General features: G+C 37.3%; 1 protein-coding gene across 2 annotated transcripts in view; it reads right to left on the bottom strand.

Moving 5' to 3' along the window:
- The window catches only part of PRKCE (protein kinase C epsilon), a 279,822-nt gene that overhangs the window by 17,270 nt on the left and 238,637 nt on the right, over positions 1 to 23,915 (bottom strand). For both annotated transcript variants that reach the window (XM_419464.8, XM_015283823.4), the window contains exons 12-14: positions 9,990 to 10,128; positions 7,396 to 7,584; positions 3,318 to 3,464 (exon numbers count right to left, since the gene is read on the bottom strand). In XM_419464.8, coding sequence (XP_419464.3) covers positions 3,318 to 3,464; positions 7,396 to 7,584; positions 9,990 to 10,128 — 475 coding nt within the window. The remainder of the gene's footprint in view (positions 1 to 3,317; positions 3,465 to 7,395; positions 7,585 to 9,989; positions 10,129 to 23,915) is intronic.

Genomic DNA, 23,915 nt, shown 5'->3' with positions numbered 1-23,915 from the left:
ACCCTATGTTTTATATTTTTAAAGTATACATGACACAGAAATTATATTTCCCCCCTTAGTCATCTTTCCTGTTGGGTCAAAAAATAGACTAATATCTGTGTAAACATACTCATTCTTGTGTAAACATACTCATTCTTGCATGAGTAGATTTTTACAGGTGCATACAAATACAGGTTCGCATGCATGCATGACTACATACATGTATAGCGTATTTTTTCCTCTGCACCTAAGTACACATATCACATGCAAGAATGTCTGTTTTCTAAGTAATCTGGCCTCATTCGTAGCTGTATTCACAGACTTAGGCTTTCCTGAACATAAAATTAAATATATTTTTCGTATCCCTTTTTAATGTTAGAAATAACTTTGAAATAATCAGGAGTCCTTTATCAATACTGAAAGATGTTAAAACCCAAAAAACATTCCCAACACATCATTACTTATGTTCAGTTGATCCATAGCTGCAGAACTGTCGCATTTGCTATTCTACATAAGTGAATCTCAGTGCTCCTCCCACTACTGAATTTAGAGACAAACTCTCTACATAGATTTTAAAGTAGAAATTATTTTATTAAACATCTTACCTTATTTTTTTCTTTTTTATTACTTTTCAAAGCAAGTGCAATTTCTTCTAGTTTGCCAAGTATTCCAAATCACCTTTTCAGCATTTATAGAGAACTGAACTTCCCTAGAATCCTTTACAATTTCTGAGGTTGCATCGTTAATAATTAGATTTGTGTGATCTTTCTGTCTGGGCTAGTCCTAGATCATGTTTCAATTTTCAACTAATAAAGCATTAAATGTTAAGAAGACAAGCAAAAAATTTTGTATAATCTTGGTCAAAGATTTCCATACAACAAAAAAATCCAAACAGTTGTAAAATTTATATAGCAGGTATAAAACAGCTGATGGAACGTAAATATACTGTAACCATATGAAGTATACCCTTTCTAAGTATAGAACAGTTATTAGTAAAATTGATAGGATGAGGTCATCAGGGAAGTTATTGTTGAGAGAAAGTGGACTGAAAACATGAAAATAATAGGGTTGCCTCTAATACAAACTACATGCTATCTAAATTTACCGCCATAAAATAAGAGTTCAGAAAAAAAATAAGCATACAGAACCACTAGACAGCAGGAATCAAATTTGCTAGAACACAGAAAAGTTGACATATACAATTTAGACATAAATAGTATAAAAATCCAGTACTATGGAAGCAGCCTGAAGAAAAATGAAGAAAAAGGTGTAAAGATGTATGAAATCATCCTAATAATTATTAGAGAACAACCAGATGTTACTAAAATTTTACCAAGAATTATTCTGAAATAATCTGAAATCACTACTAAAATGGAAATATTCAACGAGTATATCAATAAAGGAAACAGAAAGGAAGAAAAGAAACAAAACAGCAGGTATGAATAAAATAGAAATGGCTTTACAAACAGCAGCAGTGAAATAATTACCATAAAGTGATAGAAGCTGCACTGAGAAGGCAGAAGAAAAAGAATTAAAATACCTGGTATACCAAATCCCTCCTGACTTTTAAGAGCAACCACCATGAGAATACTTATAAAAATAATATGGACATTATGAGAGTATCTATTGTCAGAGTGAATTTGCATCTTCAATCATGAAAGGAAAACAGCCATTAAACACAATAGATGTGAGGATGCTGAGACTTATTAGATGTAGGCATTAAGTGAAAACTAATCTGGAATTGTACAGTCTGATTGATACCTGTATTACCAAAACACCGATTAATACTGAGCAAAGCAACAAAAATGATTATGAGATGAAAGGCCAAACTCTTATGAAAACAGGAAAAGAGATACTGCACATATGGCTCACTGCTAAACAGTGAATAAGGCTGTCTGGAGCAATCTGAGGAACCTGCCTGGAGAGCAGTTAGAGCATTAAACAAGCTTCAAATAGATGCCGGCAGGGTTAACCTGGGGTTTACACTTCCTGCAGCAGCACAGAGATCTGTAAATTGGCTCAGGCACTAGATGTGATCCAGCCACTCCTCCAGAGAAGGGCAGGGCAGCAGGATAAGGCTGCCAGGAGCTGGCTCTGGCAGCCCTGGGCCTGTAGCATTGCAAGGCTTGTATTCTCCAAGAAATACACTAAACAAAATATTATTAAACAAAATAAAATATGATAACATTATATCTTGCTCCTTCAAATTACTGCTAGAAAGGTATTCACTAGGGTTAACTTTCACACTGAGTTGTCCAACCTATTGAGTTCTTCCTTCATAGCTACAAAGAGAGCCACGCTTATCCAAGTGCAGGCTCAGAGGAAATTACTTCAGGTTCCTGTTCTGGGTGGTCCCTGCATGGTCACCCCAATTTTACAGGTAGGACTTAGGGAAGTGTATCTCCCTGGACTTAAAGTACATACATCAAGTGCAATAGATAGTAATTTTACAATGACAGAGAAGGCTTTCCATTCTAACATTAAGCTGGTATTCAGTGTTGAGACCAAAGATTCATTATTCCTTTTTTTAAATTTTTATAAACCTTCATACACTATCTAAAGAAGGAAAGAAAGAAGTATGTTAACTATATTTACAGGCAAATCAAACATTATAATTAGGAATATACAAAGTCAAAAGATGAAAATCAATCTCAAAGGATTTGTCATAAAATCATTATCTTGTATTGTTCAAGTATGAAATTTACTGCACACATTCTCAGCTGAAAAGCTGACATTCTATGAATTGCAAGTGCAAACTACTTTTTGAGTAGTTTCATCCAGGGAAAGACAAGAACAAAGTATTTTTGCTTGGCCTTTGTAGCATCTGCATGTGGGGCCAGTAATTGCATGTTTCTGTCAGTTCAAAATACAAATACTCGAATAGTAATTACCAAAATGCAAATGTATCAGTTTATCTAATCATGATGTACATTTATTTTCCTCAGGAGGCTGTTTCTTCAGTCAGAAATCCTTTCCTCCACCTTTCCCTGCAAAATCCACTGTCCATCAGCAATGCAGGACGTACACAGAAAGTTCATATCCCATTGAAATGACCTTTTCTGACCAAGATATCTTTAGGAATATGGGAAAATAATTAAAACAGGGCATTTACCTCTCTCGTGGTTTATGTGATTGAACATGAACATCTTCCTGTGTGTTGAATCTACCCTTAGCACTTACCTTCGCAGAAGAAATGAGAAGGCAATATTTTCTGCTTGCTTTTATGCTACTATTTCAACCCTCAAATGTTGCATCAAGTAATTTCATGCCTTAGAAAAGTCAGCAACTAGAATAGTCAAACCATGTTTTCTATGAATGTTATGCAAGCTGCTACTTACAATCCGAGGTTTGAAGGGTGGCTTGATTTTCCTTTGTTCTAGAAGAACCCAGTCAATTTCCTTGAAAAACGGATGCTGCTTAATCGCATCTTCCCCATTTTGTGATGCCACACAGCCAAGTCGTTTATTTGGATTTTTTGTCATGAACTACAGGGTGGGGGAGGGAGAAGAGGAAAAAGTTAAAACGCAGATGACAATGGCTGGAAACCATTTACAATTTAATTAGAAATTACTGTTCTTAACATTTAGCTTTTAGAGATAACCCCCTTTCAGAACGTTACTTTTCCTGGAAGAGCAACAAGGACACTTCTCCAAATTTCAGAGGCTACAGTCAAACTGGAAGATTCAGAAACTCTGAAAATAAAGTTTCCTGCAGGAAAATCTTTCAGTTAACCTCTCTGACCTCCTAATTCCACCTGGCTGGGAGTGCTACAGGAGAAGTTTCTCTTTCCACCTTTGGCCAAAAATACTAAAGGAAACAAAGAAAATATTAAAATTTCCAGAGACAGTTTATAAAAGGTATAAAATAGCTCTTATTTTATCTTGTTTGCACTGCCTTAAGGACTAATTTTGGAGACAGGGGCAAAATATTATTCTTGCTTTTTATTTTCTTTGGATACAAAGGCTGCATATAGATCCACTCCTTCCAAGCAAACACATGAAAGGTGCTAGTTCTCTTATGCATTTCTAGAATTTCTTTTTCATATGAATAAGAATAGCATCTGTAGCTATGAATGTTACAGGAGTTCTGCCTGTACATTTCAAAAAATACATGGAATATATTGAGAAACACCACAACACGCTGATCCAAATATGAACCTTTGGTTTTGTATTCAACTGTTCTGCAATTTTTATTTTTTTTATTTTTTTTTTTTTTGCAAGTGGACAAGAGCTATCTAAATTACAGCCCATATTTTCTTATGGGTGGGAGAAGCAAAGGTTTTGAAAGGATTAGTACACTTTGGTGAGGTCTCTTGGAAAACCACCAAAAGCATTCCTACATTCCTCTGCTTTATTTCACCTCCAAGAGCCTCTGGTAACAGAGAGAGCAGGCCAGGAACCATCAGCCATGCGTTTTGCAGAAGCAGAACATGGAAATTACAGGGTACGCCTTCTGTACTCTGTAATCCAGGTATCAAAGAAGTAAAATCTGATCCTACCTACTCTCTGTCATGCTCTATCTTCGTTTTAAGCTGCAGACAGGGAAAACATCATGTCATATTTAACAAGCCCAGAACATGAAAATATTACTATGTAATACAGTTTACCACTGTACTTCACAGACTTGGAAATGAATGATGAGGGAGAAAAAAATTTAGGAGCAAATACTTAAAACAAGTCTCATGTGCAAATATGATGCAATAATCTCACAATTCTGAAGTGGACATTTAATTCCATAGATTTCATTCTCTGTGATAAATATTGTCCTTTTTCAGCTTTTATTGCCATTTCTGAAGCACAAGCTGACATTTACTTCCTGTTTATCAACAGCACCAACAAGGATGCTACTGTCAGTGCCCTGACAGCTGCTAGCTGTACTGTATTGACGAGATGGTTGACAGTAAGGCTTATTATACTTGCAACACTTACAGTCACAGCCATACGTGCTGTCTACACTATGGCAGGAACCTCTTGTTTAAGTGAGAGCACTGAAGATCAGAGCTCCTACTGACTAAATGACAATGGGAAAAAAGGTTGCTGAGATATCCATGTAATCTGGGGCCTGAATCAAGGATCAGTAGGTTCCCAAAACTTTGCTTTGAAATAAACAGCAGTGGTTAAAAGCAGAGTTCTGCCTCTGGAGCCAGAGACCTATGTCATCTGGATACACAGAGAGCACACACTGTACACACAACCTTTCTCAATCACTTGCAAAGAAGCCCAGAGCTCATTTCAATGAGGAATTGTTTTCCTTACCGGACAGGAAAGAATTTTAAATAGCAATTCCTGTCAATTCACAGAAACAGAGCTAATAAGATTCCTGGGATTTCATGGCATAAGCAACATTCTGCCTTGCAATACTGAGCTGTAAAACTATTTTTGTTAGTATTCTGTTAGAATAAATGGAAAAACTGCTTCTTCGTAGAAGAGGAAAACGTTATTTGATGTAAGAGAACATCATGATATTAAATTCTCACTACGGCTTGCTTGGAGGAGTGAAAAAATAAATGATTTCTAAAGAATAAAACCGTCTCAAAGCACAATGTGAGGAAACGAAGTGTTCCAAAGCTAATCCCTTGCTAGCATTCAGCAGTAAAATACATAGACGCCTCTTTCTTTCCTCTGCTTTTCCTGTTCTTCATTTAATAGAATGTGGACAAGAATCAGATGCAGAGCACAAATTTCAAAAGTGTTTCACACCGTAGCTGCATAGGCAGCAGGTTGTTAAATGTAAGGAAATGTATTCTTTTTACAGTGTTCCAGTAAATTCTATCACTTTATGCCAGTCAAATCATCTTGCCCAATTAAGACTGATTGATTTCTTACTATAGTGCAAATCTATTTTATGGATGTCACTCTCTTTTTAAGGTTTAAAATGGCATTAAGGATTAACTTTAGACAAAGAGATGTAAAAAACAGACTGTAGCAAAATATAAACCACCATTCCTACTATCAACATATAGACTCAGGAAAATAGACTCATGAAAATGTATAGCAAAGTAAGCTTTGAAAGAAATGTATAGTGTTGGACGCCTTTACACTCATACTCACAAAAACACATTGCTTACATGCAGTGTCTCTGTTTTTGAGTGGTTAATGAATGACATGTGTAACATTAACAATTGGACATCTCACTACATGCACTACAAACAGTGAGACCCTAACTATCAAACCTGTTTTTCCCTTTCCTCTGTCAAACAAAAACCTACTTCTAGTTACAGTGGTTCTTGCACTATGCACCAGCCAAGGGTTATCAGAAAACTTCCCCCCTCCAGTGAATATTTCCATGATTCAGAATAACAGACTGGTTAATGTTGACTCACAGAAAGAGCCTTTGGATTGGAAGACAAAGGAACAGAGCTTACAGAATACAAAACCAAAATACTACAGAAAATCTCTGAAATTCTCTACAATAGCCTAGAATAATCTTGAATATCACTCTGAATTCCTGCAGTTCAATTCCATACATCCTAGTTGCTGGACCGATAACAATTGAAGGCTTTGGGAATAAAAAGAGACACATGAAAGTATCATGTCAGCTAATAAAATGTCATCAGAGAGGTGTCTGGGGGGAAAGGGAGAACATGTATGAAAGTCAGCTTTAATAAATCCTCCATGTTTTCACTACCATGAATGGAGCAAAAGAGATACTCCAGCAAACAACCCAGAGAGATTAACTTGGATTTCTTCTCTGAATCATTCTCTAGAGCTCCCTCTCCACCTAGCTCCCTATGCTCTCTCAGGATAAGACTGAAGGTATTTTTACTAAAAGATTACAAAGTACTACCTGTCCACTGGTGTAAAAATCAGAATTTGTTCAAGTTTTTTATATAATTTCAAAAGATAATCCTGTATGAATGTAACTCAAAATGTAACTCTGTAAGACTTCACATTAGCAGCTGCCCTGTTCATTGAACATTTCCTTTATTCCAGGCATTAACTGGGACAAAACAACTGCCCAGGAGTAAGACAGCTCTAAATGAAAAGATTTCAACCCATCTTGATAATGTAGGAAGAAAGGCATCAAGATGGCAAATTCACCACTGGCTTAAATCAAAACACTGACTCTGTTTCTTCACACAGTGCTTTCCCAGCTCTGAAGAACATGCGGCATATGAAGTGTCAAAGTGATAGTACGGTTCTAGTTGGTTGGGTTTTCCCTGAAACATGAATCTGCAGTACACAGATTTATGCAGTGTACAACTGTGTGGAATACAAACATTCTGTTCCTTTCCCACAAGCGGTGTAATTTATCCCAGGCCCCATTATCCTAACAGTGGCACTCTGAACTGTGCTTGAACTCCCAGTGGTGACTGTTCTCAACAACTTGCAGCAAATTCAATTTTAATCAAGGGTAAAAAAAAAATAAAGAAAAGAAAACCATGAAGAGGAGGAAAACAAGTAATGGAAGACTCACTGCTTTTAGAATGCTGACTGCTTCTTTACTGAGCCAGACTGGATATAAGACATCATCGTGAAGGATGGATTCAAAGAGATCGTCTTCATTGTCAGCTTCAAAGGGGGGTTGCCCAGCCATCATTTCGTACATGAGAACACCCAGAGCCCACCAGTCTACTGAAGGGCCATATTCTAATTCCTGGAGGATCTGGTACAGAAAAAGAGATCAAATTGAATAGCTAGTTTATACAACACGATCAGATGCAAATTTACTGTTTCAACATGCTAGATTCATTTTTTCCTCCCAGGCACATGTAGAACTAAAACCCACACCAATGTCACTAAACAGCAGGCATGTTCTCTTACCAAGACAATCTGCACTAACAGCTATGTGTCAATGTGTAGTTGTTCTCAGAAGTATTAACTGAGTTTAGTAGTCCCATGAGTAAAAGAGTATGCTCGTCAGCAAAAGAGCTGTATATCCTTCCAAACTGTTTAAAGCAGGTCACGCTATAAGGAAGAAAGATCACATATACAAAACAGATCGGTGGAAAATGTGAAACATTTCCTTGTCTCTATCTTGAATAAAACAAACGTAACCAACTTGTAATGTTGTACAGAGATCATCCAAGAGATTTATTCGCATGCTTTAGGTAGGGCTGAAGGAAGCTAAAAGCATTTTTGTTCAAGTTCTTTTTACAGCACTGAAATGCTGTACAAGACATGGTTCTAGGACTCACTTTAATTGTGTTTGTTATCAAGAAAAAAAAAAAAAAACTGGCCACAATTTTTCAGGTGGCACAAGTTCAACCTTGTAGCAAATACCTTTAGTGGGGAGTAGTTGTTTAGCATGACGGATTTTTATTGTCTTAGTGTTACAGAACTATTGTACAAGGAACAAGTTCTTGGCTCCTCTCCACTGAAAAGAAGCATGATGTTCGGCTGCAGTGTTTCATCATGACAGGAGACAAGGGAAAGAAAGGTAGGTGACTGTTTAAGGTGAAGATGACCGGCTTAAAATTGTTGGAATGGCAGCAACTCCACCACCTCCTTGAAGAATATTAGTATTTCAGTCAGAAGCCTTGTGGTGAACTGCATTAGCTTAACACTGTTTGGGAAAAATGACTGTAAAGTAATGTATAAAACCAAATTCAGTTCTAACCTAAAAAGTGAAATTAGTTTAACATTTGGACGTATCCATCTTGCTTCTGACTGGATTTTTGTTGATTGGATATTAAATTTTATACACATTAGTTACAGAAAACAAAACTGTGTACTTTCTGAGCGTTTTGGGTACTGTCTGTAAATCAGATATTGCTAAAGAAAAGGTAATGGAAACATAGTACTATGGTGCAAGAGTAATAGAATCAAGAGGTATTCTGTAATCAAGATGACAAAATGGAAGCCTAAGCTACTGAATTCAGCAAGATGAGGATCTAATATAAAAGATCCCGGGATCTTATTGTTGCTTTGTTTTTAGCAATATTTTTAAAAGAATTTGCCAAATGACACAATTATTATACTAAATCAGAAAAGAATTCATATAAAACCGAATCCATCACACTCGTATTTATTTTCTTTTATCTCCAGAGTTCTTTTCAAATGCCACAAAACATGTTCATAGATGTCATGATAGTTACAAGATGACTCACACCTTAACAGTTGTGCTATCAAAGCTTGACAGCCAAGAACTCTAACAACAATGATTTCTAATTTATTATCACCAGCAAATAAACTAATATTTTTCCCTGCTGTAAATTTATGGTTGATGAAGGACAAGCTAATGAAGCTTTTAAACTAGATAAGCACACTGAATCTTTGGCAAAAAGATGCATGAATTACTAACTAAACTGAGGAGACAAAATCTATGTAGCAGGAAAATGGTACAACATTAGCTCATTTGAGGCACTCAAAAACGCATGTCATAATATTAAAATTTAGGATATGTGAAATAAGTACAGTTATCAGCAATTTCTTTTACCCAATGAATGCCTAAAAATGAATTAGGCTGTTGCCAACTGTACACTGCATGTGTAGGAAAGGCTTCTAATTTTTTATGCAAGTATCTCTACTTTCTCCTCATTCATATGATAAGTACTGCAAAGATAGCGCCTTTCACTCATGAACACTTTAAAGAAAGGGAAAAAATACATTCCCACAAAACGCTATGGAAAATGACACCAAACCTACGGTCTCTTCTGTATGAACATCCCCTTTTAATTCTCATGAACAATTAATAACGTTTTTTATAACTATTAAAGACTAATGCTGATAGTAGTCAATTGCTTGCAGCTTCTTAAGGGCTTCTGTGAGGGCTTCTTGAAGTGTTTTCACAGTGATGCTGTGTCAGAAATGAGAATGTGGAGAAAAATACTATTAAATTCAGGGAATAAATAACAGAAAATCCATGCTTTGCCTCTCTGTGAACATGGAATACTGTTTGTGCCTTGTGGAAGAAACAATTTGTGCAGGATTACCTCAGAAAATCTATGACACAGCCTAGCCTGCTTAATCTACGGCTTTCATCTACAGGTAAAAAGTGCCTAAAATTACACATTATAGTCCATCTGATTAATTATACTATCTGTATTCTTAGCACCTGCAAAAACATACCTCTGGAGCTATATAGTCAGGTGTACCACAGAAGGTTGTGGTGGTCACTCCATTCAGAATCCCTTCTTTGCACATCCCAAAGTCAGCCAGTTTACAGTGGCCTTCTGCATCCAGAAGAATATTGTCCAGTTTCAGATCCCTGAAATAAAAAGGCCCAGAATTATATCAACTTTCAAATTTTGAGCATGCACTCATGAATTCAAACACAAACTATAAAACATGCTAAACAGGTGGTATCACAAACATCACTGAGTATCTGGCCTTTGTGTATGCATGAAAAATGAGTGGCAGCACTTACTGAATAGATCTCAATAATGGCAATAAAGAAGCTGGTAACGACAAACATTTTGCAAGACCATGTCTTTACTCTCTCTTCAGCTGCATGGAAGCGCAACTGTATTAAAATCAGAATCAGAAATGTTTGGAAAAGATGTCATTCTCTTGATTGCTATGAATCTAAGACTCTATGTGAAACAGGTCAAAGATATCTAATAAAGCCACTCTCACTTTTTTCATCAGTACAGCGTAAGGAGTACCAATTTAGCCATACTGATCAAATGGGTTTAATTAATATTTACTTTACAACATGGATTACTTTGAATTGGATTCTTAATTTATACCAGCAATTCAAAGTTCAGACTGCAATGAGAGAATTGGAAAAAAGTACTTAAATCTTTGGGAGAATTATTTTCTGGAGCTTAAAAGCTGCTCAGAAATAATCTCACAGGAATACTTGGCACTCATTGTTAAACAACACATCTTAGCAGCTGCCTGTGATCACTCTTTATACAAATGTCTTTGTGTTGAAAATACACAATTCTTTGGTTATTAAACTGGGTGAGGTCAATAACAGGCTGAGAAGGGGATATCCACCTTTCCTGTCTTGCCCCCTGCACGTATTCTAAATATACCACTGACGATTATCTCATGATCCAACACAACAAATGCTAGGTACCATTTAACTTACCTGCCATTTGTCTTAGAGTAAATTACAAAAAGATATGGACAGTCAGTGAATAAAAGAACAATTTTTTGTATGAAAAAAAAACCCAAACCACCACCACAAAAAACACCCCTTCTCCCCCACCTCCCTCCCCCCCCCCCCCCCCCCCCCCCCCCCGCCCTTCAAAATAAAGCAACAACAAAAAAAACAGCAGAAATATTTTATCATGTATTTTATCATGATAAAACAAACAAAAACCAAAGACAACACAATCCACTGCTGGTCCCTTCCAACCTGGGATATTCTATGACTCACTGATAATGCATGGCCCATTATATTTTTCACTTCTGCCTCAGCTCTAAATGCCTCTGTATTGTATTAAAAATTCACAGAAATAAATGAAGAGGTAAGAATCAAAAGCAGTACACGTGTCCTTAAGTGACTGTGTGGTCAGCTCCTGATCAGAACTTTTTGCTCTAGAGGTATTAAGTAAATTTTCATAAATGGAATTGAGAAGTATGAGCAGACAAATTCTTAATCACACAAGGAGAACAAAAAGGTAACTGGTGACAACCAAGACAGCTTCAGTAAGGACAGCTTGTGCCTGACAAATCTGACAGCCTTCTATGACAAGGTCACAGTGCTGATACATTAGGGAAGAGCAACTGATATAGTATTTGGCACTGTTTCACATGGTACTCTTGCCTCTAAATTAGAGAGACACAGATTTGACAGATGGATCACTTGGTAGATAAGGAATTGGTTGTATGGTCACACTCAAAGCGTTGTGGTCAATGGCTCAATGTCCAAGTGGAGATCAGTGGCAAACTGTGTTCCTCAGGTGTCTGTATTGGGACTGGTACTATTTAATTTATTTGCCAGTGACATGGACACACTGGAATTGGGTGCACCCTCAGCAAGTTTGCAGAGGACACCGAGCTGAATGGTGCAGTAGACACACTGTTGGGAAATGATGTCCTCCAGAAGGATATTGACAGACCTAAGAAGTCCTGCAAACCTTATGAAGTTCAACAAGGCCAAGTGCAATGTCCTGCATCTGTGTTGGAGCAATCCAAGACAGGATAAAGAATACACTGAGAGCAGCCCTGAGGAGAAGGACTTGGGGATGTTGAGTGACAAAAAACTGAACATGAGCTGGCAAGGTGCACTTGCAACCCCAAAAGCCAACCATATCCTGGCCTGCATCAAAAGTGATGTAACCAACAGGTCAGGGGAAGTGATTCTCCCTCTTTATTGTGCCCTTATTAGGCCCCACCTCACAGTACTGTGTTCATCTCTGGGACCTCTAGTACAAGAAGGACATGAACCTGTTCAAGTGGGTCCAGAGGCAGGCCACAAGGATGCTTAGAGAGCTAGATCACCTCGCCTGTGAAGACACATTGAGAGAATTGGGGTTATTCAGCCTTGGAGAAGAGATGGCTCCAGGGATACCTTATAGCAGCCTGCCAGTACCTAAATGGGACTTACAAGAAAGCTGGATAGGGACTTTTATTCGAGAGTATAATGACAGGCCAAGAGGTAATGGTTTTAAATTAAAAGAGGGTAGATTTGGATTAGACATGCTGAAGAAATTCTTCTCTATGAGGATGGTGAGGCACTGGAACAGGCTGCCCAGAGAAGCTGTAGATACCCCATCCCTGAAGGTGTTCAAGAGGGATGGGGCTTTGGGCAACCCAGTTTAGTGGGAGGTGTCCCTGCCAATGGCAGGGAGCATGGAACTAGGTGACCTTTACGATCCCTTCCAATGCAAACTATCCTATGCTTCTATGAAAAGATACAGATTTTGTTGCCAAAATCCTTGATATCAACAAATTCCATCTGAGTGAGGGATTAGAAGCCTTTACTTTGCTCTGAAGGCTTTTTTTCAGAGAAATGCCTCCCTTCCAGTCCCTAGACTTTAGAACCACAATCATCATAGTGCACTGGAAACATTCAGACAGATTAAATAATTTAATAGCCTTTCCAAGGCTGCACTATTTGAGATATATCCAAGGCTACAGAGTTCTGAAATTTCCCCAGAGATGCTCTTTTCTCTCTAGCACCCCTATTTCAGTAGGTAAAGTTAATTCTTTTTGATTGATTTTATCTTTCATTTGATGCTTGTTCAATATTTTTGGGTATGCTGGCCTGCTTGTATCTAACTTATACTATGTCACAGGACAGCAAAAAGAAAAATGAGGTATTTCTGGTACACAGTTGACTTACTATTCAAGGTCTGTGTAATGATTGCACATATATACAGTGCATCAGACACTTCTGGGAAACACTTGATGACAATGTTGCAGAAATTAGTTGTGCTGTATACACACTACTAAGTGGTTTGCACATTTGCAAGAAGTTTGAGATGGCCAAAGTCAGATTACCTCACTAACTGCAAGTCCACTGTCTCTCATGTAAACTAGCTTTATCAAATATGGTTTATGAAGCTGAAGAATACACGGGCTGTAGAAATGCTCCTTGCAATCAATATGCTTTACTCCTGGCTTTGCTCTCTCCGGGTCAGTTACACTACTCTAGGAGATACTCAGCTGGTCACACCCATGAGGCCCCCAGACTACATTTTATCATTTTTTTAAAGTCATCCTTTTTATGAGTTCCCAAACAATCCAAGATCTAACTGGTTACAACATAATCACCTACATCTAATCATTTCACCCATCAATCACCTCTTGCTATACCTTTATTTGCTTAAACATTTGTGTAAGTAACAGAAACCAGAAATAAAAACTTAACTTGAAACTTGACAGTAGAGAAAGAGAATAAACAACCTGAACAAAGAGGAAAACGTGAAGAACCTATATATTAAATTCTGCTTATCTATGAAGACCAAAAATGAAATTTTAAGCCTACCTACAGGAGGTTAAAAGGTAAGTTGGGAGCCTGCCAAAATGCCAAATTTATAGCTAGTCTATGAGATTATCATGCACCAAAAACCATTTAAAAACAATTCTGTTAATTTGTAGCTGACAGATTTTTTTTAGAAGGTAAACTTTAAAAAAGAAAGTGTAATAACTCAAGAAATGTAAGAGAGTAGGTAACATGCCATTCAGTGCCTCAGAGGAAAAAAAAAAAAGACTAAATCAAAATACTAAAAATACTCAGAGATAAGGAAACAAACAAAATAGTAACAGAAAAGAGTTCTCAAGAAGAGTTCAGTGCTGGTGAAAAAATGTTTTAGTTTAAGACCTATATGTCCCCACAGTTGAAACCCAGCTCTCCTATTATCTCCAAAGTTAAAGAGCTATCCATCTCCAGAATGTAAATTCGTTGTCTGTACTGAATAAGCCATTTCGATCCATTCTGTCTTTTACTTGGTTCCTGGTATTAGTGCCAGCTGTCTGCCTCTAAATCAGAGCTTACCAAATAATACAGTGTCAGATAGCTCCATGACAATGATCTATTACATTCTTCTTTTTCTCATTTTGCATACTCTTTGTAGGAGCTAAGAAAGTCACCTGTGTCTGACAGAATGAGCTCCTATAACCTGAGTAACTACTTGCAACTGCAAACAACCTAACCAGTTAAGCTAGGAAAATGCCCAGGTTGTCTGAATGTATTAATGATACATGAAGCTACTTCTCTCCTTTGTTTGTTTGCCAAGATACTTTGTAGAGTCAGTTCAGTTGACTTGAGCAGTCAATTGCATAACTTAAGTATTGGGTTTTTTTTAATCATTTCTTTTTCTCGGAAAATGTTAAAAAGAAATTTAAGCCTTGGTTTCTATTTCTGGGCATTTGCCAGCATCACAATCACCTCAGAAGCAGGAATGATTGGCAGGATCTCAAGAGATAATCAGGATTATGACAACAAGGTTTGTGCATGTCAGAACAGAAGAGCAGGCTGACAGCAGGTAATCTGCAAGAAAGCTTCCATAATGCTCATTCATTCCTCTACATGCCAGTGTCATGAGACACCGAGTGTTCTCGCTTCCCAGAAATGCTCCAGTGATGAGGGCTCCAAAGAACTGGGCTCTTCAAGTCTGACTTCAAACAGTAGCCAGTGAGATAACCACCTTGTGTGTGTGGCCATGTGTCACATGTGTCATTTAGATAACAGGTAATGTTCTTGTTGAAACTAAGGCAATTAAACAGTCAAGATAGGCTTTGACCAGAAAGTCTGCCAAACATTACTAACAGTAGCCTTTGAATCAGGTAAACATTAGTAACTAAATAAAACCATATTTGAAGAACGGGATCAAGTAGCTAAGAAACATGATCACATGTTGGTTTAAGCAATCACTTTACAATGAAACATCTCCACAGCATCTACTTCTACTCTAGTTGCTGAATAATCAACAATATACATTTCAGCACATAGGTCAGCATGAAGGTGAATAAACAGTACCTAGAAATAATAACTGCATCAGAAACAGGTATATTTCTTCATAGGATGAAAATGAAGTGGAGGACAGCACCTTACTAAACATCTATAGAACATCAAAGCAACACAAGTCAAAAGTATGTAGTTACTGAACAACTGTCAAAGAAACAGATCCTTCATATTTTTGTGTGTGTGTGACTTCCAGCTACAATAAACGCTTTCAATACTGTATGTGAAATCTTTGCCACTGCCATTGTTCCCCTGCATGGGAAAATTGCATCCTTTCTGCAGGCTTTGAATAGACAGGCTATTCACAGAAGGAACCACTGAAGGTAAAAAGGAAATATCCCCATAACAACACACAGAGAGCCAACAGAATCATTTTCCAGTAGTATAGTCATTGAAATTCATAACTGAAGGCAACATCCTCATTAAATCAATTAAAAATTTCAATTAGTAAGATGAAATTGCTTTTTTAATGATAATTAATGTAAGACTTCTACATTCCTAGAGTTTTTTAACTTACTCAGCAGTATCCAAATTGCATCTGAGACAAAGATGCTCTCTTGCATCTAGAGGTCTCTCCTGTACCCAGCACTAAATTTCTCTTTGCTGTAATTTTAGTTAGTTAATGTTGCATTTTCAACATAAATTTTAGTCAAAAACAGTATATACCATAGAACATTTGTACCATGCTGTATGAAATGGTATTTTCTGAATGACTCGTAGACTCACCAAAATCTTTGTCTCAGTTCTTCAAACATATTGGTGATTCCAAAATACATAGATAACTAATGTGCTAGATTCTGTTCTAACCAAGATGGAGTTATATAGAGAGCTGGTGAGAAAACCAAAATAAATCTCAATACTTGTTATGTTCTGATGTTAAATTCTTCAGTGATTATGTCTCACAACCTAATATCATTTTTTCATATATAAGCTATGCGACAGATGTACTAGAACTAGTGGATTCCTTTGTTGCGTTAAGCACTTTAATCACAACACACCAGCAAGGCTTTTTTTTTACCTTCGTGACGGATTGAAGATGAAAGGCTAAAACGCCAACCATAAATTCTAAGAAAACACAAACTAATAACATTTTCTCCATTTCCAGACACTGTGGGACAAGGAAGAAGCTTCTCATTTCTAATGATAGTAAGCATAAAAATACAATCGTAGCAGTGTCATTGGATGTCTGGTTCTACCAGGTGACATGTTCTCCCTTACCCCATAGAGTAAAAAAAAATACAGTGTGTGCTGGACTGTTCATGAATGGATTCGTGATATTAGGGCAGATTTTGGGAGGAAGTAGGCAGAAAACTGAGTGAGATTAACAGTGAAGAAAAAATGGTTCTGCTGTTTTTATTGTAGGAGATTTCCTAAAACTTCCTAAGTTTTGGCAGTATTTATCTGAAACTCTTGGGTTTTCTGTTTTGTTTTTATGTTGATCCATTAAGTAATTAACAGATTTATGAAAAGCATTTTCAGAGAAGCACAGAATCATAGGGTTTGGAAGGGACTTCTGGAGATCATCTAGTCCAACCTCCTACTAAAGCAGGTTCCCTACAGTAGGTTGCACAGGAAAGTACCCAGGGGGGTTTTGAATCTCCTAAGAAGTAGACTCCACAGCTTCTGTGGGCAGCCTGTTCTAGTGCTCTGTCACCTTCAAAGTAAAGACATTTTTCCTCATGTTCGTATGCAACTTCTCATGTTCCAGTTTGTACACCTTGCCCCTTGTTCTGTCACTGGGCACTGCTGAAAAGAGCCTAGTCCCATCCACAACACCTCCTGCCATTTGGGTATTTATAAGTATTTATAAGATCCCTTCTCAAGCTTCTCTTATCCAGGCTGAACGGCCCCAGGTCTTTCAGCCTTTCCTTATAAGAGAGATGCTCCAGGTCCCTCATTATTCTTGGGGCCTTCCGCTGGACTCTCTAGAATTCCCTGTCTTTCTTGGACTGAGAACTCAGAACTGGACACAGTAATTGAGATGTGGCCTCACCAGGGCAGAATAGAGGGGAATGCTTTTTTGGTCACAAGGCCACACTGCTGGCTTCTGGACAACTTGTCCATCAGGATACCCAGGTCCTTCTCTGAAGAGCTCCTTTCCAGCAGGCCAGTCCCTAAACTGTACTGATGACTGCAGTTATTCCTCCTCAGAAAGGAGCTGTCTGTGTCTCTGCAAATACTACTCATCAGAAAGCAAAAACGTGGCTTGTATGATGCACAAAATTGCCCATTCCCACAATGTACTGTGAGAGAACTTTCAGAAAAGCAAGGTCCTGGGATGGAAAAGAAGGCTGTTTAGTCATGCAGCCCTAAGTGTTCACCAATGTCTTAATGATGTATCAAACAAGGGTTTAATACTCCTTTCCAAGAGGTCAAAGAAAACAGTAATTTGCTGGTAGCATAAAAACAAATTTTATAAAATAATTTCTATGTATGGCTTTTTAATGGCTTTGACCATAACTTTATTACAATTGTCGGTAGCAGCTTAGGATATTACAGTGCATGATCTGCTTATCTTATTATACTGAGTTTCCTTATAATAATGTGTAGACAAACTAATACATCATATTTAACAGCTTTCCTTTGTGCTGCTTTTCCTTTCTTATTATTGTCACATTTTTATTTGTGAACATAAGTGAAACATCTAGAAGTTTTAACATGCACTGCGTAAAATAGTCTCAAAAATTGGCTATGGATATAAGAAAGTGATCTTTATTTCTTTTTCATGAGTGTTTCCTTCTACATTCACATCATACTGCTTTTTAAATGTCATCCTTCCATGATTCCCAATGGAAATGCAAAAATCTTCAATGAGCCTTAGGCAGAGATGGGATATAGTGTTACAATACTGCCTCTTGATTTAACCAACTTCCAAGGCCTCAATTTAGTCAAATTTTGTGCTAGATCCCACCAGGCATTCCTGCATCCCCATGGCCTGAAGGCCACCAATTTTTTCATCAGGTAAGAAAAGTCATGAATGGAGCTGGCTTCTGCCTCAGAAACATGCAGTTGCATCAGATAGCAAGCAATCTTCCCCTTTCGAAAAACTTCAGATTTTAAAAGCCATTTGTGTTGAAAACACAGACTGCTCAAAGGTTTTACGAAAGCAGCACACAAACAGCTGATGGCTTTGAGCTCAGTATGATGTCCTACTCCTGGAGCTGAGCAGTTTGGTCTCTCTGGGCCTCCAGCTGTGCACGTGAGTGCCCTGACACTAAGGCTACTAACAGTTCAGTGAGGGATTTACTTCTTTTCTTCTCCGCTTTGTTTAAATACACCATTTCCTTTTTTTTTTTTTTTTCATCTCAAAGATTTTAGCTGAAAAAAATCCTGAGAATGACAGGATGAATCTGTATTCCCACTGACAATATTTACTGTGTCAGTCTCTGCTAAAAAACCCTTACGTTGAGCCATTGCTAAATATGTAATGTGACACAACCTGTCCTCGCTGACACCTCGCTGATCCCACTGAGGACAATAGAGTCCTTAGGTTTATCCAAGGACTAACTCAAGCTGAGGCATACTACTATGTGAAGTACAATGCTTTGTGCTCTTATTTTCATATCTCAAATAACATTGGATTTCATACTGCAACAATAACTTAGGTGGAGCACAAACTTGCAGTGCCTACTAATGTATGTCTATAATCCTTTTAAACAAAAAAATACTAAATCATTATCTGATAAATCCACTTGATGAAAGATGGTGAAAGGATGGTGTGAAGCTAGAAAAACTTGTCAGATCAAGTTCAGAAAAATGAATTCTGAAAAAAATGCTAGCAGAACCTTAGATAGTAAATTTATCAGCAGACATACTAATTAATTCTTCATATTTGCATCAGGTAAAAATTTGTCTTTGCAACTCAAATGCAGTGGTGACTTTCCTCAGTGGCCTTAGTAAATATGATGACAAAGTCACTATCATCTTGATGGTGGAATACAAATTATGCAAACATGAAGAAAATAAAAGACTTTGTTTTCAGGCACGGGTTCTGTGGCTAAGTGAAAAGGCAGATTTTTTTTTTTTTCCCTCTTCTCTATTTTCTTCAAGTGAAGTTTTCTTACACAGAATAGAAAAACATTCAGCCAACATCTCTGACTATCCATCTATCATCTTGCATTTCTGTAGTAGTCTCTATTAACTATCATCTCAGCAATACAGCCTTGCAATCTTAATAGCACAGAAGAAAATATATTACTGCCTCACACATGGTAGGAATGACAGAATAAAAGACATAATGTAATCAATCACAATTCATTCCATCTCTTTTAAAAATTTATCTGAATCATATAAGTAACTAGAGCTGTGAAATATTTACTCTGTTGAGGTAGAAAAACTTGCCTCAGGCTACCTCCAGGGCCATTTCCAGTGGTATCTCCAACATGAACATATGGGCTGTGCAGCTTCTTAAAGAAACCTATCTTTCTGTCTTGGCTAAACACACGCCAGGACAACCAAGATTGTGACCTGGGAGCTTCACTTGCATTCCTAAAGTTAGATGAGATGAATTTGAGCCTTTGAGTATATTCAAGTATGCGCTGTTTCCCATCAAGTATTCTCTGTGTTCCAGATAGAGATTTATCCTGTTTTCATTCCAGTTAATCGTGAAACTAATTTTTGTAGGAGATAGCCAGAAAAAGGCAGATTAAGAAAAAAGAAAAAAACAGTATTCGTTTGTCTGATATAATTCTCCCTCCCTCCCTCTCTCTCTCTCTAACACAAACACACACACAGAGTTTGCTAGTATTTGAAGTTATGCGCTGTAAAACTTAATTTTTTTCAGTTATGTCATACTGCACTTTCCTGACTGCAAAATCTGCCCTCCCAGCACATATCCATCAAACAGCCAGACACTTAACTGCTCTACTTGGACACACCAAATAAAAGGCTCCAAAGCATTATTCTACATTGTTTCAGGCTCATAGAAATAGCATTTAAAAAAATATGAAAACAACAGAAGAAAAGCTGCTACTGTAATCAGCAATGGTTGAAGGCATTTCCTGTATTTTGCTATCAAACCGGTTGTTTTTTCCATTACATGCTAAGTGAACTTTACTAAGGTCAAGAAACCAAAGAAAAACAGGATTAGAATATATTTAATCAACCAGAGTTGACTACTTTAGTCTCTTTCTTTCAGATGTTTAGTCCTGGATCTCATCCCATGTCTCCAATTTTCTCCCTTAAATCACTAATGCATATATCAGGTCCTTTAAATCCTGGATTAAGATGGTTGTTTTCAATGGCATTTAACTAGGTTTACACTTAACTCTAGCCTAAAGGTCAATTAGCTTCATGTTGTGTGACAATACCAATATTGTTTTAGCACGACATAACTACAGCAGGGGAGACAGATTTTCGTTCACTATCACAGTACTGGGCCAAAAACTTCCCTTTTAGTTGGAAGTCCATTGTTTCCATAATGCTGCCTATTAAGATCAAGTCTAAGGTTTGAAATGACTATTAAAAAAAAGTTGAAGCTACAATATCATAGGTTAATTTGATCCGACCCTGTACATCATTATCGTGCTGCCATATGTGCTCTACATACAAATGGTATGAAGGTATATAGCATCCCTATTCTATGCTCTGACCCCATCCTTTCTCTAGAGAAAAGTCATCTTTGTTTCTCTGAGGAATGCCAAATGACATTCTTCCATTTGTTAACATGACACAAATGTCAACACCTCCCTCGGAAATGAACAGTTCCAAATGTATTGTTGACTCAGTGGAGGGAGAAGGATACCATGTTTTCCCAGCAAATAAGAAAGTCCCATGCTCTGGTCCAGTTTTGTACAGAAAGAATATTAGCCTGCCTGAGCTCTGTGATAAGACTGAAAACTGACTCATGCAGCCTTATTATCTGCCCACAGAACAAAGAACTCAATAAAGGCCACTTGGTGCTAGAGATGGCCTCCAAAGCACTCCTTAAGACCTGTTGTCTCCTGCACCCCATCTTCTTTCTAGCTTTGAAGCTTTACAGTTTCTCTTTTTAATTCATCTGAAGCTGTTTATCAAAAGAAACTAACGAGACTCACATAAATCCCCATTTTTCAGCCACAGGGCCAGAACTTCAGCATACTCAAACAAGATAAGACACAGTGAAGACGAAGAACTCTTAAAATATTAGAATCTGCTCATAAAGGGTAGTACAGATTTTATACACCTCAATAATACTTATTCTGCGCTCTGTCAGGATGACGCGGACCGATCATTCAGGAAAAAACAAAACTGTTGCAATGCTGGAATCCAACACTATAACTTGAATGTATTCATTTTCTTTCATTTCTTTTTTTGTAATATCTATCTACACCACAGACTTATAAAGAACATTTTCAAAGAGATTGTTTTAGTTTGGCAACCATAACACTGAGCATACAATAAAATGGCCAAACATAGGTGACAGGGAACAAATCCTGAGCAAGCCATTAATGTGCCAGCATGAATCTACATTTCAGCTCATTTACTGGCCAAGGACCTCTGCAGCTTTATAATGCACCAAAAGTATAAAGGAAAAGGGTGGCTGAAGGTCTTTACATAGAGGGTTTCTTTTTATAAAAGAAACAAATGTATCAGAATTCTCTTCCTTATGCTCCCAAGGGCGTCCCAGCAGGGAACAAACACAGCTCCTAGCAGTAAGCAGACTCCTGTTAAAGCTCCATATCACGTTTCCATGGAGTAGAATGCTTTCTTAGCCAGAAAAAACCCTCTTTGGTGAACTTTTGTACAGACACTGATTTTTCCAGCCTCACTTTGGCCTTAGTTCAGCCTCTTGGGTCTTTTTATGGAAAGCCTTTCCACAGGGTAGTGCCTGTAATATTACGCAGCATGGACTAAATAACTTATATAGCATAAATGAAATGATGTAACTCAGGAAGAATTCTGCTTCTAACAAAATGCTTACTTATATGGAATCACTCGAGAAGAAGATTTTAATAATTTCTGCTTCTATTCTGACTTCAGGAGCATATCTTACGTGCCTGAACATCTTTTTACCCAATCACATGATCTGAACTTGGGAAGGTTATGCAGATTCTTAATTTAAAACTTTTTTCTAATCCTGCTGTATTTATAAGGATCAAAACAGAAGCAATCAGAAGAAGTTTACTAGATTTCTGCAGAAATTCTTGTGAAATCAGCTGGTTAAATCTATTCTATTTTTAATCATTTAAAAGGATTCTTCTTTACAGATACATTTGTCTTTCAAAATTCTATATAGCTAATTTTCCATTATATTTGATAGAAAATTTCTGCCATAGAGGGATTCTACAAAAACCAAGACAAATCTTTCTTATTTGTCTATAAAGTATGATGAAGATGCCAGAAAAAAAAAAAAAAAAGGCAGTTATTTCCCTTCTATGTTAATCTATACATAAAATATAGATTAGATAGATCAGTACCACTTCAATGTAGAGGTCGGAGAAGCTTGTGATTTGCCCTAATGGCCCCAACAGTAGCTCCAAACCTCATTTTGATTCATAATTGAAAGAGGGTTACATATCTTAATTCGTAAGATACAGTCTTCACACTACAGTTACGTAGTGGAATCGAATTATTCCCCCAGCACCTCCGACAGCAAGCTGTACAAACACTTCCAGGGAATCTCTCTGGGCAGGAAGCTCCAGCTCCAGAGTTATTTCAAATGCAGCACAAGTAGCTCCCCCAGTGTCCTCCTGAAAACACTTTCTTGGGAACACTACTTTGGCTGTAGTGCCAACAGTGTAATATCAGCACTAAAAATCTACTTATATAAAAGAACTCACTATTTTTAATTAATAGAAATGCTACGGAAAGGTGAGTCAAGTGGGTTACTCCCATGAAAAACAACAGGTCACGTCTTAGGAAATGTACATGTTATTCACTTTTACCAACATCAAGGTTAGCAAAGAGTGCTGTGCCAATTTGCCTTTAGATGTAAAACAGAGAGGCTACACAGTAGGGTTCAACAGTCTAGCCCAAATGAAAATAAAGAGAGGTAATTCTGAAAATGAGATTTAGGAGACTGAAATATGATTTTAATCCCTAATGTTTGATACTTACCGAATAATCTTTGCATGTAAATATTGACTTCAGCAGGATTACATTCATTATAAAGAGGCCCTGAATCTCACTTATATGAAAACTTATGAATACCTAATAGAATAAAAAAGATCCTTAAATTATGAAGTGGGGAAGCAGACAGCAGCTCAGAAGTATACCACTTGCTACAAGGCTGCAGTTTGTCCTTTGACAGCCTCCACAAGATCGTATTACGTGATACATGAGCAGTAGGACAAAATTTCTGTGTTTCTGTGGATGACCTAAGACTGTTCACCAAAGCAAGCTATTCTTGGACAATTTCTTCACATTAAAAAAACAGCTGAATTTGAGCCTGAGAAGCTACCTTCAGAACTTGTGTGCACCTATCCAGTACAATAATACTTCAGAGACTTGCTCACCAGATTCTTTGCTCTGACAGGATCAGAAATTATCATGTAAAACTCCCAGATATTTACGTGGCCAAGACTAGAAAAAATCTAATTATACATCTCACAGATGAACTATGTAACATAAAGTTTCATTAAATTATACAGCTCAATAAAGTCTCTTTGCATCCTTTTGACAATCTTAAACTGAGTACACCGAGTACAATTCAA

Source organism: Gallus gallus, chromosome 3, assembly GCF_016699485.2.
Source record: "Gallus gallus isolate bGalGal1 chromosome 3, bGalGal1.mat.broiler.GRCg7b, whole genome shotgun sequence".
In the NCBI taxonomy this organism is placed as follows: Eukaryota; Metazoa; Chordata; class Aves; order Galliformes; family Phasianidae; genus Gallus; species Gallus gallus.
The sequence above is the reverse complement of the archived record's forward strand: the minus strand, read 5'-3'. Positions and strand labels throughout refer to the sequence as shown.